This window comes from Mizuhopecten yessoensis, unplaced genomic scaffold, assembly GCF_002113885.1.
Source record: "Mizuhopecten yessoensis strain PY_sf001 unplaced genomic scaffold, ASM211388v2 scaffold1961, whole genome shotgun sequence".
Lineage (NCBI taxonomy): Eukaryota > Metazoa > Mollusca > Bivalvia > Pectinida > Pectinidae > Mizuhopecten > Mizuhopecten yessoensis.
In genome coordinates, this window is record NW_018404308.1 from 575,420 (window position 1) to 593,293 (window position 17,874).

The 17,874-nt window shown below is 38.2% G+C and overlaps 1 protein-coding gene across 1 annotated transcript in view; it reads left to right on the plus strand.

The window, feature by feature from the left end:
• The window catches only part of LOC110443531 (junctophilin-1-like), a 90,110-nt gene extending 73,853 nt beyond the window's left edge, over positions 1–16,257 (plus strand). The window contains exons 3-5 of the mRNA XM_021487799.1: positions 8,724–8,842; positions 12,306–13,291; positions 13,908–16,257. Of these exons, the coding sequence (XP_021343474.1) occupies positions 8,724–8,842; positions 12,306–13,291; positions 13,908–13,994 (1,192 nt within the window). The 3' untranslated portion in view covers positions 13,995–16,257. The remainder of the gene's footprint in view (positions 1–8,723; positions 8,843–12,305; positions 13,292–13,907) is intronic.
• Positions 16,258–17,874: the final 1,617 nt, after the last annotated feature.

Consider the following 17,874-nt stretch of genomic DNA (forward strand, 5'->3'; position numbering starts at 1 on the left):
TATATATGTATACATGGGGTGTTTAGCTTAGATATCTACACATGGGGTGTTAGCTTAGATATGTATACATGGGGTGTTTAGCTTAGACATTGGTTAGTATATAGTTAAAGTATGGGGTTGAGGGATATGGCAAGTTTCTGGTGTCCCAAGACCAGGTCTATTTCCCGAGGCGAAAGCCGAGGGAAATAGGCATGGTCAAGGGACACCAGAAACTTGCTATATCCCTCAACCCCATACTTTAACTATATATACACGTTGGTCAGGAGGCATCATCATGCGAAACTGTAAGGTTGTATTTAAGTTGATAGGAACTAGTCATGGAATACCAAAGGTTAAGTTTTAAGCTGAGGAGATTTCGTCAGGACAAATTTAAACATAAGTTAACTCATTCACCCCTGAAATTTTATAATGAACTACTCCAACCGTTGAATTTGAGGAGTTCCAAATGTGTCGTCAGGGGTGTATGGGTGAAGTTCTAGGGACTTCGTCGTGGCTGACCACAAAGTTAACTGTACGTTAAGGGGGGCAGTCCATAGCATAGTTTAAGTCAAAGGAGTAACATATATCTAGGTGTAAGTCAACGGGACATTGCAGACTTAAAGTAAAGTGTAGATTACACCACAAAGATACACTTATGTTTAAGGGACTCCACAAATTTATACTTCTGTCTGAAAGATATGGCAAAGTAATATTTAGGTCTAGAGGACACTGCAAGATAAGATTGAAGTATGAGAGACGTCACGGTGTTAAGTTTAGAAGACGCTACAGAGTTAGATTTAAGTTGAGAAGCCACTGCAAAGTTAGTTTTTAGTCCGGAGGACACCACAGAGGTAGATGTGAGCTTAGGAAACAACAGCGAGTTAGACTTAAATATACATGACGCCAAACAGTTAGGTGAACGTCAAGGAGATGATGCCACAAAGCCAAGTTAAAGTCGAAGGGAGTATCGGCATGTTTAGTAAAACATACTCCTCGTCCTTAGCTGATACCATGTTGTCAGCCGGCTGTGACATGGCTGTCGGATCAATATACAAACAGTTTAAATGCAGTTCAATAACTCCACAACTACATTGCAATGTGTGACATACTTGGATATTGATGTGTGCAGTAAAGGTATGCTGGCAGTTGGTCACACTGAAACTTGCGACAAACTGAATTTTATTCCCATTCGTTTTTTGTGCCCACACATATTCCAAGTAGGTTTCAATTCGGTTTGCCCTGAAATATAGCGTGTTTTCCATACAGATCGCGTGTCTTTTGTCAAATTAAATGTGAAAAGCATATGATAAAAACATCATCTTCACGGTCTGGTGATTTGGCGACCTTGTGTAGTTCATAGCATGTGGAATTGTGTATTATCTAAAATCTGCCCGTCATACTGCGTATTGTATGTAGGATAGCTATCACCAATGTGTTTTGTAAGATGTCTCGAGTTTAGAAATATATACCCAAGTAAACATTATTTATGGGTTGAAAAGGTTGTCGTCAGCGGTTAGCCTTATAATTATCAGTTACATTACCGTAGGTTATGCCTGTAATGTGTACCATAGAGTATTTGACACCACGTGACATCAATCATTGACGTTTAAACTACTAACATAGCCACCCAGTTACCATAGTGATGCACCATGGCTAGACTATTCAGAACAAAAACCCCAACCATTTGCCTGGTAGTATGTGGACACTTATATAGGGACCTATTGTTACAGACACAGGTGTGGACACTTATATAGGGACCTATTGTTACAGACACAGGTGTGGACACTTATATAGGGACCTATTGTTACAGACACAGGTGTGGACACTTATATAGGGACCTATTGTTACAGACACAGGTGTGGACACTTATATAGGGACCTATTGTTACAGACACAGGTGTGGACACTTATATAGGGACCTATTGTTACAGACACAGGTGTGGACACTTATATAGGGACCTATTGTTACAGACACAGGTGTGGACACTTATATAGGGACCTATTGTTACAGACACAGGTGTGGACACTTATATAGGGACCTATTGTTACAGACACAGGTGTGGACACTTATATAGGGACCTATTGTTACAGACACAGGTGTGGACACTTATATAGGGACCTATTGTTACAGACACAGGTGTGGACACTTATATAGGGACCTATTGTTACAGACACAGGTGTGGACACTTATATAGGGACCTATTGTTACAGACACAGGTGTGGACACTTATATAGGGACCTATTGTTACAGACACAGGTGTGGACACTTATATAGGGACCTATTGTTACAGACACAGGTGTGGACACTTATATAGGGACCTATTGTTACAGACACAGGTGTGGACACTTATATAGGGACCTATTGTTACAGACACAGGTGTGGACACTTATATAGGGACCTATTGTTACAGACACAGGTGTGGACACTTATATAGGGACCTATTGTTACAGACACAGGTGTGGACACTTATATAGGGACCTATTGTTACAGACACAGGTGTGGACACTTATATAGGGACCTATTGTTACAGACACAGGTGTGGACACTTATATAGGGACCTATTGTTACAGACACAGGTGTGGACACTTATATAGGGACCTATTGTTACAGACACAGGTGTGGACACTTATATAGGGACCTATTGTTACAGACACAGGTGTGGACACTTATATAGGGACCTATTGTTACAGACACAGGTGTGGACACTTATATAGGGACCTATTGTTACAGACACAGGTGTGGACACTTATATAGGGACCTATTGTTACAGACACAGGTGTGGACACTTATATAGGGACCTATTGTTACAGACACAGGTGTGGACACTTATATAGGGACCTATTGTTACAGACACAGGTGTGGACACTTATATAGGGACCTATTGTTACAGACACAGGTGTGGACACTTATATAGGGACCTATTGTTACAGACACAGGTGTGGACACTTATATAGGGACCTATTGTTACAGACACAGGTGTGGACACTTATATAGGGACCTATTGTTACAGACACAGGTGTGGACACTTATATAGGGACCTATTGTTACAGACACAGGTGTGGACACTTATATAGGGACCTATTGTTACAGACACAGGTGTGGACACTTATATAGGGACCTATTGTTACAGACACAGGTGTGGACACTTATATAGGGACCTATTGTTACAGACACAGGTGTGGACACTTATATAGGGACCTATTGTTACAGACACAGGTGTGGACACTTATATAGGGACCTATTGTTACAGACACAGGTGTGGACACTTATATAGGGACCTATTGTTACAGACACAGGTGTGGACACTTATATAGGGACCTATTGTTACAGACACAGGTGTGGACACTTATATAGGGACCTATTGTTACAGACACAGGTGTGGACACTTATATAGGGACCTATTGTTACAGACACAGGTGTGGACACTTATATAGGGACCTATTGTTACAGACACAGGTGTGGACACTTATATAGGGACCTATTGTTACAGACACAGGTGTGGACACTTATATAGGGACCTATTGTTACAGACACAGGTGTGGACACTTATATAGGGACCTATTGTTACAGACACAGGTGTGGACACTTATATAGGGACCTATTGTTACAGACACAGGTGTGGACACTTATATAGGGACCTATTGTTACAGACACAGGTGTGGACACTTATATAGGGACCTATTGTTACAGACACAGGTGTGGACACTTATATAGGGACCTATTGTTACAGACACAGGTGTGGACACTTATATAGGGACCTATTGTTACAGACACAGGTGTGGACACTTATATAGGGACCTATTGTTACAGACACAGGTGTGGACACTTATATAGGGACCTATTGTTACAGACACAGGTGTGGACACTTATATAGGGACCTATTGTTACAGACACAGGTGTGGACACTTATATAGGGACCTATTGTTACAGACACAGGTGTGGACACTTATATAGGGACCTATTGTTACAGACACAGGTGTGGACACTTATATAGGGACCTATTGTTACAGACACAGGTGTGGACACTTATATAGGGACCTATTGTTACAGACACAGGTGTGGACACTTATATAGGGACCTATTGTTACAGACACAGGTGTGGACACTTATATAGGGACCTATTGTTACAGACACAGGTGTGGACACTTATATAGGGACCTATTGTTACAGACACAGGTGTGGACACTTATATAGGGACCTATTGTTACAGACACAGGTGTGGACACTTATATAGGGACCTATTGTTACAGACACAGGTGTGGACACTTATATAGGGACCTATTGTTACAGACACAGGTGTGGACACTTATATAGGGACCTATTGTTACAGACACAGGTGTGGACACTTATATAGGGACCTATTGTTACAGACACAGGTGTGGACACTTATATAGGGACCTATTGTTACAGACACAGGTGTGGACACTTATATAGGGACCTATTGTTACAGACACAGGTGTGGACACTTATATAGGGACCTATTGTTACAGACACAGGTGTGGACACTTATATAGGGACCTATTGTTACAGACACAGGTGTGGACACTTATATAGGGACCTATTGTTACAGACACAGGTGTGGACACTTATATAGGGACCTATTGTTACAGACACAGGTGTGGACACTTATATAGGGACCTATTGTTACAGACACAGGTGTGGACACTTATATAGGGACCTATTGTTACAGACACAGGTGTGGACACTTATATAGGGACCTATTGTTACAGACACAGGTGTGGACACTTATATAGGGACCTATTGTTACAGACACAGGTGTGGACACTTATATAGGGACCTATTGTTACAGACACAGGTGTGGACACTTATATAGGGACCTATTGTTACAGACACAGGTGTGGACACTTATATAGGGACCTATTGTTACAGACACAGGTGTGGACACTTATATAGGGACCTATTGTTACAGACACAGGTGTGGACACTTATATAGGGACCTATTGTTACAGACACAGGTGTGGACACTTATATAGGGACCTATTGTTACAGACACAGGTGTGGACACTTATATAGGGACCTATTGTTACAGACACAGGTGTGGACACTTATATAGGGACCTATTGTTACAGACACAGGTGTGGACACTTATATAGGGACCTATTGTTACAGACACAGGTGTGGACACTTATATAGGGACCTATTGTTACAGACACAGGTGTGGACACTTATATAGGGACCTATTGTTACAGACACAGGTGTGGACACTTATATAGGGACCTATTGTTACAGACACAGGTGTGGACACTTATATAGGGACCTATTGTTACAGACACAGGTGTGGACACTTATATAGGGACCTATTGTTACAGACACAGGTGTGGACACTTATATAGGGACCTATTGTTACAGATACAGGTGTGGGCACTTATATGGGGACCTATTGTTACAGACACAGGTGTGGACACTTATATAGGGACCTAGTGTTACAGACACAGGTGTGGACAGGACAACTGAGATCCGTTCTCGTGTTAACGTCATGCTTGCCTTCATGTGTTGCATATTGTAAATTATGAACAAGTACTGCTGTACAAAAAGACATTTAAGACAATTCGGTTTGTTCACAGGAGCTGACTGAAACGTTTTATTGGCACAGTTCGATCGTTACCTGTCTGCTTTGCAGTGATTGCCTGATTTCTCATATCATTTTGTTAGATACCCTAACCTTGACCTTGATTTTAACTTACTCCATGTTAAATTGTTAGAGAATGAAGACAGTTTATAGGCTCTGTCTATTTTTAGAGAACACTTAAGTTAAGTAAGTTGTAGTGTTATGGCATACCGCATTCCTAGACTGATCAGAGTTATAAAGCTTAGATGTTTAGCAGTTATTTATAGACACGTGCCCAGGCCTGGTAATGAAATACTGGCGCGGTTTAAATACTCATACCCGTCATCATGAATGCCTGAAAGAAAAATCATAACAATATGTACACGACATGATCTCCGTTATTTGTAATTTGAATACCGTCGCTCAGTCCAACAATATTTGTATTTCATCTTTGTTTTTCGTTAAGAACGCTGTAGGTTGGTGAGTCGTTGGCGCTGCAATAGATATTTCTTCGTTTGTTGACGCTTTGGTAGATTTGTCGTGGGTTGTTGACCATGTGGTATATTTTGTCTTTGGTTGCCTACTCTGTGGTATATATAGTCTTTTGTTGCCTATTCTGTGGTATATTTTGTCCTTGGCTGCCGACTCTGTGGTATATTTTGTCTTTGGTTGCCTACTCTGTGGTATATTTTGTCTTTGGTTGCCTACTCTGTGGTATATATTGTCTTTTGTTGCCTATTCTGTGGTATATTTTGTCCTTGGCTGCCGACTCTGTGGAATATTTTGTCTTTGGTTGCCTACTCTGTGGTATATATAGTCTTTTGTTGCCTATTCTGTGGTATATTTTGTCCTTGGCTGCCGAGTCTGTGGTATATTTTGTCTTTGGTTGCCTTCTCTGTGGCATATTTTGTCCTTGGCTGCCTACTCTGTGGTATATTTTGTCATTTTCTGCCTACTCTGTGGTATATTTTGTCTTTGGTTGCCTACTCTGTGGCATATTTTGTCCTTTTCTGCCTACTCTGTGGTATATTTTGTCCTTTTCTGCCTACTCTGTGGCATATTTTGTCTTTGGTTGCCTACTCTGTGGTATATTTTGTCTTTGGTTGCATACTCTGGTATATGTTGTCCTTAGCTGTCTACTCTGTGGTATATTTTGTCCTTGGCTGCCTACTCTGTGGTATATTTTGTCTTTTGACTGTGGTCTATTTAACCTTGGTTGCCGACTCTGTCGTATGGTTGTAGCTTGTTCTGGTTTGCTGTGGTATATAGTTAAATATCCTTACTTTACCAATGCCATCATACAAGAAAACTCACTACAAAACAATCAATTGTAATTTGAAATGCAAATTGTAACCTGCACTTACAATTACATTACATGAAGTTGATATTTTGTAACTTTTCATCTGCTGGCTTTATTGGCATTGTATATACAACTAACAACCCTTCACGTTATCACACCCTGCTTAGCAAACAGTGTAACTTTCTCATACAGCAATTAAATAACATACACATTTGATCAGTTACACGTACGTAAGTAGTACAAAGTACCATCTAGTTGTAATATACAGGTAAGATGTAGCGCACGCTCAGTGTGTACATGTGCTTGACGTACTGAAGCCGTCTTGCAAGCAAAGGTTTGTTATTCCTGCGGTGAGCGATATTCCTGGAACTAGATCACCCGAAGGCTCCCGGCATGGCATGGCGACTCGCCTGCTCGGACCGATCGATCAGCGTAGTGGTGGATTGTCTCCGCATCGCTGTTGATGGTTGTAACGCTGGCAATGGTCCATAAAATATCATACTGCTATGTGAAGATAAACGGTGTAGTAAAATCAGGGATAACGAAACAAAAGGCTGTAGTGGTATTATCGACAGAAATGAAACAGATCCTAACAAACACTACTGACAGTACTTGAACAGAACCATTACATTGTCATAATCTAGCAGCACGCAAATTTCACAGCTGTATTTGTTTCACACTTAGATTTTTTTCGAGACGACCCCCACTCATATCGGCGGCCATTTTTACAGGACTTGCTCATCTTTCGACTTTATATAGATACACACGAAGAGGAGATGTAACATCATCTGCTGTCAGCTCTGGTTTTGCTTACTCCACAAATAAACACACATACATACACCAGATGATAAGGCGGCAATATCACCCTAACACGAACTGATGCTTACATAAACTCGTCAAGTGGGTAGCCGTAAGTCACCAAAAACCATCCCATCTATCATCGTGTAGCTCTATATAATACCCGTGTCCTTAAAATCAGCTCCTCTCTTTATACACCGTTATGATTGTCCTGGATACGTGTCTGTAGACAGATGGACGTCACCTTGTAGACAGATGGACGTCACCTTGTAGACAGATCGACATCACCTGCTATAGACATACTTATCAGTACTATGTTTGAAATAAAACTTTGCCGTTATGATATTAACACTCGAAAAATGTTGGTGTAGTGGAATCTCGAACCCTATCGATAATGACACATGTGTCTGTGATATGATACATTTACATTTATGCGTATTGTCATCGTGATTTATCTTACCATAATAATTAATCAAAATCAAATGATGTGAAGTGTTTCTGTAGTTTTCTGATCGTCAGCAATCAAATGTTCAGCAAATCCTATTTAAGTAGCATCTTTTGTAAAGATAATACGCTAACAAAAGATACACTGTATAAAATATGCTGTACTAAAAAATTGATGGAAGCGACGAAAAATGCTTCAATGTGTTTTCTAAAGTTTTGGATATTAGCTGATAGCGGTTTCGAGATAGCAAACCCAAATCACGAAACCTAGCGAATGTCAAAAAAATGGAAGAGCGAACTCACTATCGGGCATTTATGAAAATTAAGCGGGGTAAATATATTATTACTGATTACAGTACAACTATCTTTTCACAGAGTGGAATTTTCTCGATGATAAGGGGAAATTGCACGCTTGAAAAGTATTGCATTAACGATTAACGAATTTAGGTAGTCGTACTTGACTATAAATTTATACTGTCGTGTTTAGCCTATTACAGACTCGACTATAGCACTTAATCTTAAACATATATTTCTAAAGCCAAAACTAGGGTATGAAAAGAACATAAAATTGTAAATCCAGTTGTTTTTCAAACGATTGAACAAAATAAACTTATTTATTATTCTTTTTCTCAGAATGGCCAATGCAAGAGCGAAAGCAGAGCAGGCAGACCAATCGGCCCTGAAATCAGAACAAGACTCGGATTTTGCCAGGTTAAAAGCGAAAGAGTATGCTCCAGAATTTCATCAACCAGGTAACACGAGGCCTTATCTTAATCTATCAACCAGGTAACACGAGGCCTTATCTTAATCTATCAACCAGGTAGCACGAGGCCTGATCTTAATCTATCAACCAGGTAACACGAGGCCTTATCTTAATCTATCAACCAGGTAACACGAGGCCTTATCTTAATCTATCAACCAGGTAACACAAGGCCTTATCTTAATCTATCAACCAGGTAACACGAGGCCTTATCTTAATATATCAACCAGGTTACATGAGGCCTATCTTAATCTGTCAACCAGGTAACTTGAGGCCTTATTTTAATCTGTTTACCAGGTAACATGAGACCTTATTCTTATATGTGAACGAAGGACTATGTGTTTAATCTATCAATCAGGTAACATGATACCTTATTTTAATCTATCAATTAGGTAACATGATTCCTTATTTAAATATATTAATCAGGTAACATAATACCTTATTTTAATCTATCAATCAGGTTATTTTAATCTATTAACAGGTAACATAGAGTCTTATTTTAATTTGTGTACCAGGTATTATGAGGCCTTATCTTACACGTGTTTACCAGGTATTATGAGGCCTTACTCTTATCTGTGTACCAGGTATTATTAAGGCTTATCTTAAACGTGTTTACCAGGTTACATGAGGCCTTATTCTAATCTGTTTACCAGGTTACATGATACCTTATTCTAATCTGTTTACCATGTTACATGATACCTTATTCTAATCTGTTTACCAAGTTACATGATACCTTATTTTAACATGATGCCTTATTTTAATCTTTTAACCAGGTATCTTTAATCCTTATTTTAATCTATTTATCATGTAACACGAGGCCTTATTTTAATTCATCAACCAGGTATCATGAGGCCTTATATTGATATATCATGATGTTCTTTGGTTCATACACATAACGTACTCTCACTATTTGGGACAGCCAAGTGGTACACAGTGTTCATCATGTTAGCGGTGTAGTAATAGTTCTATCATAATGTCACTGTAAATGGCCACCAGATGCACACTTATGTTGAATACTATTACACACATGAACAAACAAACTACACATTGACGAATTTAACTTTACATATGACTCAGTCGTGAGGCAGAATAATTCATAACTTTGGTAACACAAACAAAACAATATTGATTACCGGCTGTTTGATGTGTATCGGTAAAATTAATATTTTGTCCATTTCTTATTGATGACATAACGTTTCCTCTCCAGATATACTCGTAAACTCCGGCTTCAGGATAAACATTGAATCGTGTCGTTTGTAAGGCCCAATAAATGGAAGTCAGTCTCGTACAAATTAAATAAACTGCTAAAGCAGATCATAAAACTTAGCTCTTGGCTCAATTCCTTGCATCAGGCAATACATGCAAAAAATACAAAATTATTTGTAATTTTATGTTGAAATTAATTCATTTTTTCTATTTTTTTCGTTGTCTGCGTTTTTGTCGATTTAGTCTTTGTAAACAGTTTCATGAATCGTTTATGAATGAAACATTCGACGCGTTTACCTCATCGGGTGTCGAAATCAGAAAGAAATTCATGCTTCATGAAGCCTGTGACAAATGTAAATAGATATATGTTAATAAATGGAAGAATGTATGTATATACCAGTAACGATTTGTGTATCAAATACAAGGCCATACACATTATGTAATATTGCTGGTGTGTATCTAATACTTCTTACGTAGGTAATAGAATACAAGACTATGCAAATCAAGTAAAAAACAACAACATACATATTACCTACATATCCGATGAAAGGCCATACATATTACCTACATATCCGATGAAAGGCCATACATATTACGCAAAATCCCTGCACTATCTGATTGCTCAGTAGAAACATAGGGATATAGGAGACAGGCACTGCCACGTGTCACTGACAAACGTTCCCATTAAAAATATTGTAAACAGCGAATAAACGAAAACATTTTTTCTGATTTTGTCAAATTCTAGCTTCTGAAGTACGCTGTTAAATATTTGCTTTTATAAAATATGTTAATGACATTTATGCATTTTAGAATATATATTTTATCATGAGTATCTCAATACAGGGACAATACATATGTTCTGAGTCATATACATTTGTTGACAAAGGATGAGGGCAATGCGTCTTTCGCTGAACCCGAAGCCCAAACTGATGTCGGACACCACAAGCCGAAGGCTGAAATCGGTGAAAGGTCCAACAACATTATATGCAACCCTCAACGGGAGGCTGCAACTGTAAAATAACAGCTGTAATATAACAGCTGCATAACAACTCATGAAAAATAACACCTGTATTACAACACCTGTAACATAATACCTGTTTTACAGCACCTGTAAAATATTACCTGTTTTACAACACATGTAAAATGAACCTGTAGAATAACCTCTGTAACATAATACCTGTTTTACAGCACCTGTAAAATATTACTTGTTTTACAACACATGTAAAATAAACCTGTAGAATAGCACCTGTATTACAACATCTGTAACATAATACCTGTTTTACAAAACCTGTAAAATAACACCTGTAACATGATACCTGTATTACAAAACCTGTCAAATAACACCTGTTTTACAACACATGTAAAATAAACCTTTAGAATAACATATGTATTACAACACCTGTAGAATAAGTCCATGAATTGGATTAAACGACATGACAATAATACATCGAAACTTCCTTATTTATTATTAGCTATACAGACTGCAAACATCCCAGTAACTGTCCATTGAGCAAAGACCCGCCAACACAATATCAGAATAAAACGGACTAACAGCTACAAATCAACAATAAACATTGTTTTTTGTTAGACCATTCATGGGAACAGTCAGGTTTTTGGTAACTTTTTCTGTAAAGTGTTTATATACAAATGATTTTATAGTGGTATATCAAGGTGAATCAGATACATTTAGTTCGTCTGTAGGTGATTACAGATGACAGATTGTAAAGTATAGTTCGTGTCGTTGATGAGGGCAATGTGTAGTTGTAGAGTAGGTCTTAATCAATATCGTTGTGAATTGATGGTTCTAGAGATACAAAATGACATGAAAGAATTGTGACTGCTTCAAGTCTTTATTCCAATCATGTCGGAGCTACAAATAATTAAGTACAAATTATCTTGGTCGTCATAGAACATAGCCTGTCAGGATTTAGTCATGTACCACCGCTATAACCTGTCAGGATTTAGTCATGTACCACCGCTAGAATAGTTGATAAGTATTGACGACTTCATCAAGGAAAAACAAAAATATTGATCTAATTAAGATATTAAAAACTAAATCCATTGATCTCGATCTTAAATTCAATTTCAGAAAACAACAATCTGGAGTTACAGGCAAAACAACATATAACTTCGTAAACAGTACACTTCGAATGCATGGTTTTGATATATGCGGAAAAGAAGCCGATTGTGATTTCTATTTTGTTTGTTATTTACTCGAATAGTTTGATCTAATTTACATCCATTTGTAGGCTCAGATATGATGAAGAAGAAACGAGAGAATGGCGAGGTGGACGAAGATGAATACGACTTTAGTTACGTGAAAGGCCTTCAAAACCACAATCCACACCGCTCCAAGTCAATGCTCACAAAGACGAACCCCCACGACGGTGGGGGGTTGCTACCCGGAGGCCTCGTTCCGATGATCAACAGTTCCCCGGATGGAAGTCCACTTAGGAATAATAGTGGTTATGACTATATGCCTATGTCGAACGCCAAACAGGACGCTAAAAAGATGACCAGCATACCAAATCATTCGCCGCATAACAGGAGTCCATCTTTGAAAATAAGAAGGTATAGCTTTTTGGCAGGTTCGAGAAGGGGTAGAGGATTTAGTGAAATATTTAATTCGACAATTTTAAACGACCACTTTGATCAGTATTCTGCCCAAAGGGACGATAGCGGTTTAGGAAAGGAACTTTTAAGTGGTGAGGAGCGCTACAGGGCCAACCATATAACGGACCCGTCTCCAGATTCAGGTGTGTCGGAAAGTCTGGACGATGAGTCGAAGAACAGACCGCTTCAGCGAAGAAGAACTATGCCTTGCATTGTCAAAACAGAGGGCAATGCGACAACACAAGCAATGTCGGAAAGAGAAACGGCACATAGTAGCGAAAACATTGCAGGTAAAAACCCCGATACTTATGTTATAGAAAATGGAATACGAAAGCGTGTAACAGGGGTTGATAGGCCTCCAGCACAACCACAAAGAATGTCAAGGGGCGACCTTCCAAAAGAATATACAATCGAAAGCCAAAATACGTTGGGTAAGGGAAAGAGCAAAAGAGGAAGTCTTCCAGACATCACGGCTATCAAGCAAGTGGATAGGATCAAACCGATCTCGCGCGAGGAAGCCTACCAGCTGGGCAGTGCTAGGCGGGAAGAGCTCAGGCGGCTACAGGATTTGGCTGACCGGCGTCGGCAAGGGGACGTAACCGTCATCCTTGGGGATCTGAAGGTAGGTCATATGTCAACAACAATTTGACATTTGTAGGTTTGTGAAAACCCGCAGTATTTGCGGTTATTTCATTATTGATGAGTTAAGGTTAAATTTGCCATTGTGAGGTAAAGCTATATCGTTGGTACTGTAAGGATACACTTTATTATTTGTATTAAAACGCTACTCTGAATGGTATTGTAAAATAAATCTTTCTTGTTGATGATTTATGGTTAAACTTGGTATTGTAAGGATAATCTTTAACGTGGATGATGTAATTAAATTCTTCATAAATTAGAAATGTAATGCAATGATTGATAATTAAATACTGTACAAATAAACTCCGATATTATTATTGTTATGTTTATTCTTTATCTTTTGAAGTGGAATGTTAATAGTAATTATTAATATTGTAAGGTAATTTGTTTTGAATGGTTCTGCAAGGATGATGCAACTTATTTTAACAATGTGTGTTCTTATTTAATTTGCTCATTTTCAAACTACAGCATGTGAGAATGTCGTCTTTTACAAATGATAAGTAAATTTGTAAATTATTGCCACTGTAAATTAGTCCTATATCGTCATATATTGAATAGTTTGCGACTGTTGGAAATTATTTATGTTTGCGTGTTTTCAGGACTTTGTACAGCAGCGTCAACTGTTGGTCTTAGTAATTGCAGTGAACCTGAGTTTAGCCACAATGTTTTTCAACCTGTTGTCCTGATGAGTGCTGTAACGTTGTCGTCATGGAAACAAATATATGCACCTTCCAGTGACCTGTGTCACCGTGGCACACGTTGGCAACGGCGGGTTGATGCAACGGAAACAGCAGTCGAACCAGTTCTGGGTCAAAGGTCAAGAAGAGAAATTTGGATTTCTTACCACAGGAAATACCAAGACCATACCCGTTGGACGTGAAATTTGTTTGATAACCTGCTTTAGCCATGGCGTTTTCGCAAGCAGTTGATGGAACTCAGCGAGACTCCAACTACCTACTGAACCAAACTTTCCTATTCCGTCTCGTACGTCCGCATCCATTTTTCCATTAGGATGTACGAGACCGGGTCACGTGTTACCCAGTGATGTCACGTGCTACCCAGTGATCATCTTCCCTGGCACCGTACTTGTCCCAAGGACAGATCTCTATCAAGTTGTAGTGAGGACGAATTAAGTTAAAGACATTTTGTATAAATGTATTTTGGAAGTATTCATTTTTCCAAGAACAACATTTTTGTGGAGTATATAAGTTCTGGGAACAACGCGGAAAGGAAGATGAATACCAACGTTTTTTTGCAATCTTTGTTCGAGCTGGAATTCGTTAACGTTATTCAGAGTTTATATGCATTGTGGATGTTGGAGATTCTTGAATGCATGTGTGTGTGAATTGTCACAACTCATCATCCCGTGTTACCCGGAAATGTCTGTTCGCTCCTTGACCTGTTGGGGTTAATTCCAAGTTCCACTAGGTTTTGTACGACGAGGAGCAATCCAGAAGCAGTGTTTTGTTTTTGATCGGGATTACAAGTGAGCAGATTTAATGAACCTGTGTACAGATTCCTCCAGTCCTTTTAACAAATATCTTATATTCCTTCTCTCCATTATTTTGAATGTCTAGGATTTTTTTGTGACATTTTTGTTAAAGAGTGGATACAAGAAGTTTCTACTATACGCACATGTTCGATCCTTCAGCTGCCATACTATTGGCCCAATGACACAATCTGACACGCACCTAGTACCTCAATTAAGGTCATGTCCATAACACAGTACATGACACGTTTCCTGTAATGCCATCACAATATATATATTGTCTACGTCATCAAACGGCATGCTAACGGAAAGAAGCTTATAATTCAATGGATAGATCTGTGTACGTTTGTATGGATCAACTTATTTGTAACGGTGTAAGGTAGTTGAATTGTGAATAAATTATGGTATTTGTCTAGGCCTATAGCGATCAAGAAACAATATTTTCACAAAAGTTAAGGAGATAGATATCTTTAAAGATCAAGAGATTGGTCATTTTAGCTTTGCGATGACCATGGAGGCAGCAACAGAAATCAGTATTTATTAATATTTAATCAGTTATTGACGAAGCACGTTAAATAGATACATGCAATAGTGCAACATTGAGCTCATGTTGACAGTCTGTGTACTGGCGACTTGCTGAGGAATAGGAAGGCGTTTTACCGTTGACTGGTAGCTTTTGTAAGTAGAAACAGTTAAAACATAAAGACAATGTTTGGAGAAACTAGTCATGACCATGGTCGTAGACCGGAAACAAAGTGCAAACGTCTATTTAAAAAGAATGCATTGTTATGACCCGGACATGTTTAATTGACTGATTTTATTCTTTGTTGAGATATTACGTAAATACATTATAATGTTGAAACTACTATTTCGTAGAGACAATAATACGTATATTTTCACCAAGTGTCAACCCGAAATATCCTTCTGTGTTGTCAATGTGCGAGGGTCTGTACCTTTGTACCCAAATACTTATCGTTAAAGAGAAGGTGTTAAACCGTCATGTCTTTCAGTAGTCTGTACGGCGTGTACCCCACAGTCGCCAGACTGTAAGGAATGTTCTCATATAAAGTCACATGCACTCAGTTGCCGATACGTCATGTTTTTATTTATCACAATTCTAGGTGTTTTTAATTTTCATTTGTATTTTATCTTTTTTCTTGTTTATTTAATATGGAAATGATTTATAATAAATCAGGATTTTGCTTCCATACATTTTGAAAAAGTTCGTCGAACGACTTTGTTATTCCAGGTCAGTGCATTTCCTAGATTTAAATTGAGTTAAAGTGGTTGAATGCGACGTAAGATTGATGTTGGTGTGTCGGTAACACGCTACCTTTGTCTGATGACCATGTACATCCTGAACTAACCGTTTGATAGATCCTTTAGTAATTTAGTACAAATATATGGTACATCTATTACACAATCTAATATTCAGATTAAAATATTGTTATTTACCTGCAGGGAGAGAGCGGTTGTTTTTTCTTGTCACTTTTCACGTTTTGTTAAAACATAACATCATGGAAGTAATATGGAATTAAAGGGAAGCAATTCATATAATGAATGGTGCTGAACAGCGTGATCTGCTCACAAACCAATACCTGACATTTTCAGATATGGTTGGTATAAACTGTTTTGCTGATACCGGGTCTTACAAACATTTTTATGCATCATATTCAAGATTGTCTTCTGAAAAATATCATTTGACATATTCATGTCATTACTTTACATCAGGGTTTGGGAAGCAGCCAAAATGCACTTTTACAACTGAAAGGAAAAGAAGATTGATTCATTAAACTTCCCAACTATTGGTATTTTCATGTTTTGCAATTAGCGACCATAGGTGTTATGTTAACCGTTTTATGGAGCATGATTTACACGAAATCCGCGATGTGTTATATCCACCCATAAGTATTTATAGTGTACCTGGGCACACCAGATTTAAACATTTCTATGACACTGGACATACAAATATACCACAAAATTAACAACGATCAGTAATTATCATCTATATGACAGCGTACTATTTGAACTGCTGAAAAAGTAGATAACATCGAAAAGTTGTTTACGATATGACGTCATTGTTTACAGTGTAACAACCATACGTCACCCTCCGTGATAACATTCCAATAATAGCTTACAAAGTAGCGATATATATTTAGGAATGCATTATATTCACATTGTATCATGGTCCACTGACAAGGTCGTACTGCAAACAGATCACTTGGTATCTTCACTATATTGTGAAGGTCTGTCGAGGTATAAAACCAGCATTCAACACCAGGTACTCCAATATTATCTGTGACTCAAATATTTGGATAATAAGTAATATTTGACCTTGTTGACCGTTGAATATAAAACACCGGAAAAGGGAAAGGGAATGCGGTAAGATAAAGATATCCACACAGCAGTACTCATTCCCTGTGGTTTTCAGCATACATTTGCCTGTCGATTTCTCAATCTTGCCATTGTAATTTTTTTTAAGCTTTTACTATCAATTTTGTTTGGAGATGTATCATCTTTTGCTTTTTTCGTGCATTGTTTTGATAATTCATGACATTTGCTATCCCCCCAGGGGAAGTACGAAGGGTATATTTGTATTTCTGTTTCATTGATACGTGTTCATTTTGATACAACCTGATTTTCCCACTGTAACTAAATCTTCCAAACTTTTGAACAGAAATGAAAATATTTTGTAGTGTTTAAAACGAAGGGTGTTTTTGTGTAATTCCCTTGATAAAATAATGTGTACTTAGATAATATTTTAATAAGTTAATGTATGTAAACTTTCTTTTGGATTTTTTCCTAAATTAGTTTTTTTTTTTTTACTTGAAAGCATTTGAATGGTTTATACACTGACTCCACCCAATAAAATCGCAGAGAGAAACTATTGTTTTTATTTTGTTTGTCAGTAGGATTAGTACGTCTCTCCTTAGTACAGGTCCCGATCTATACACCTACTCTTATCGCAGTCACATGACGTCAGGACTACAGGTAGATATATGATTTGGCGTTTGCGCGGTAATAACAAGAGATGAACAATGTTTGTGTTTAATAATTTATTTTTTATAAGCACATAA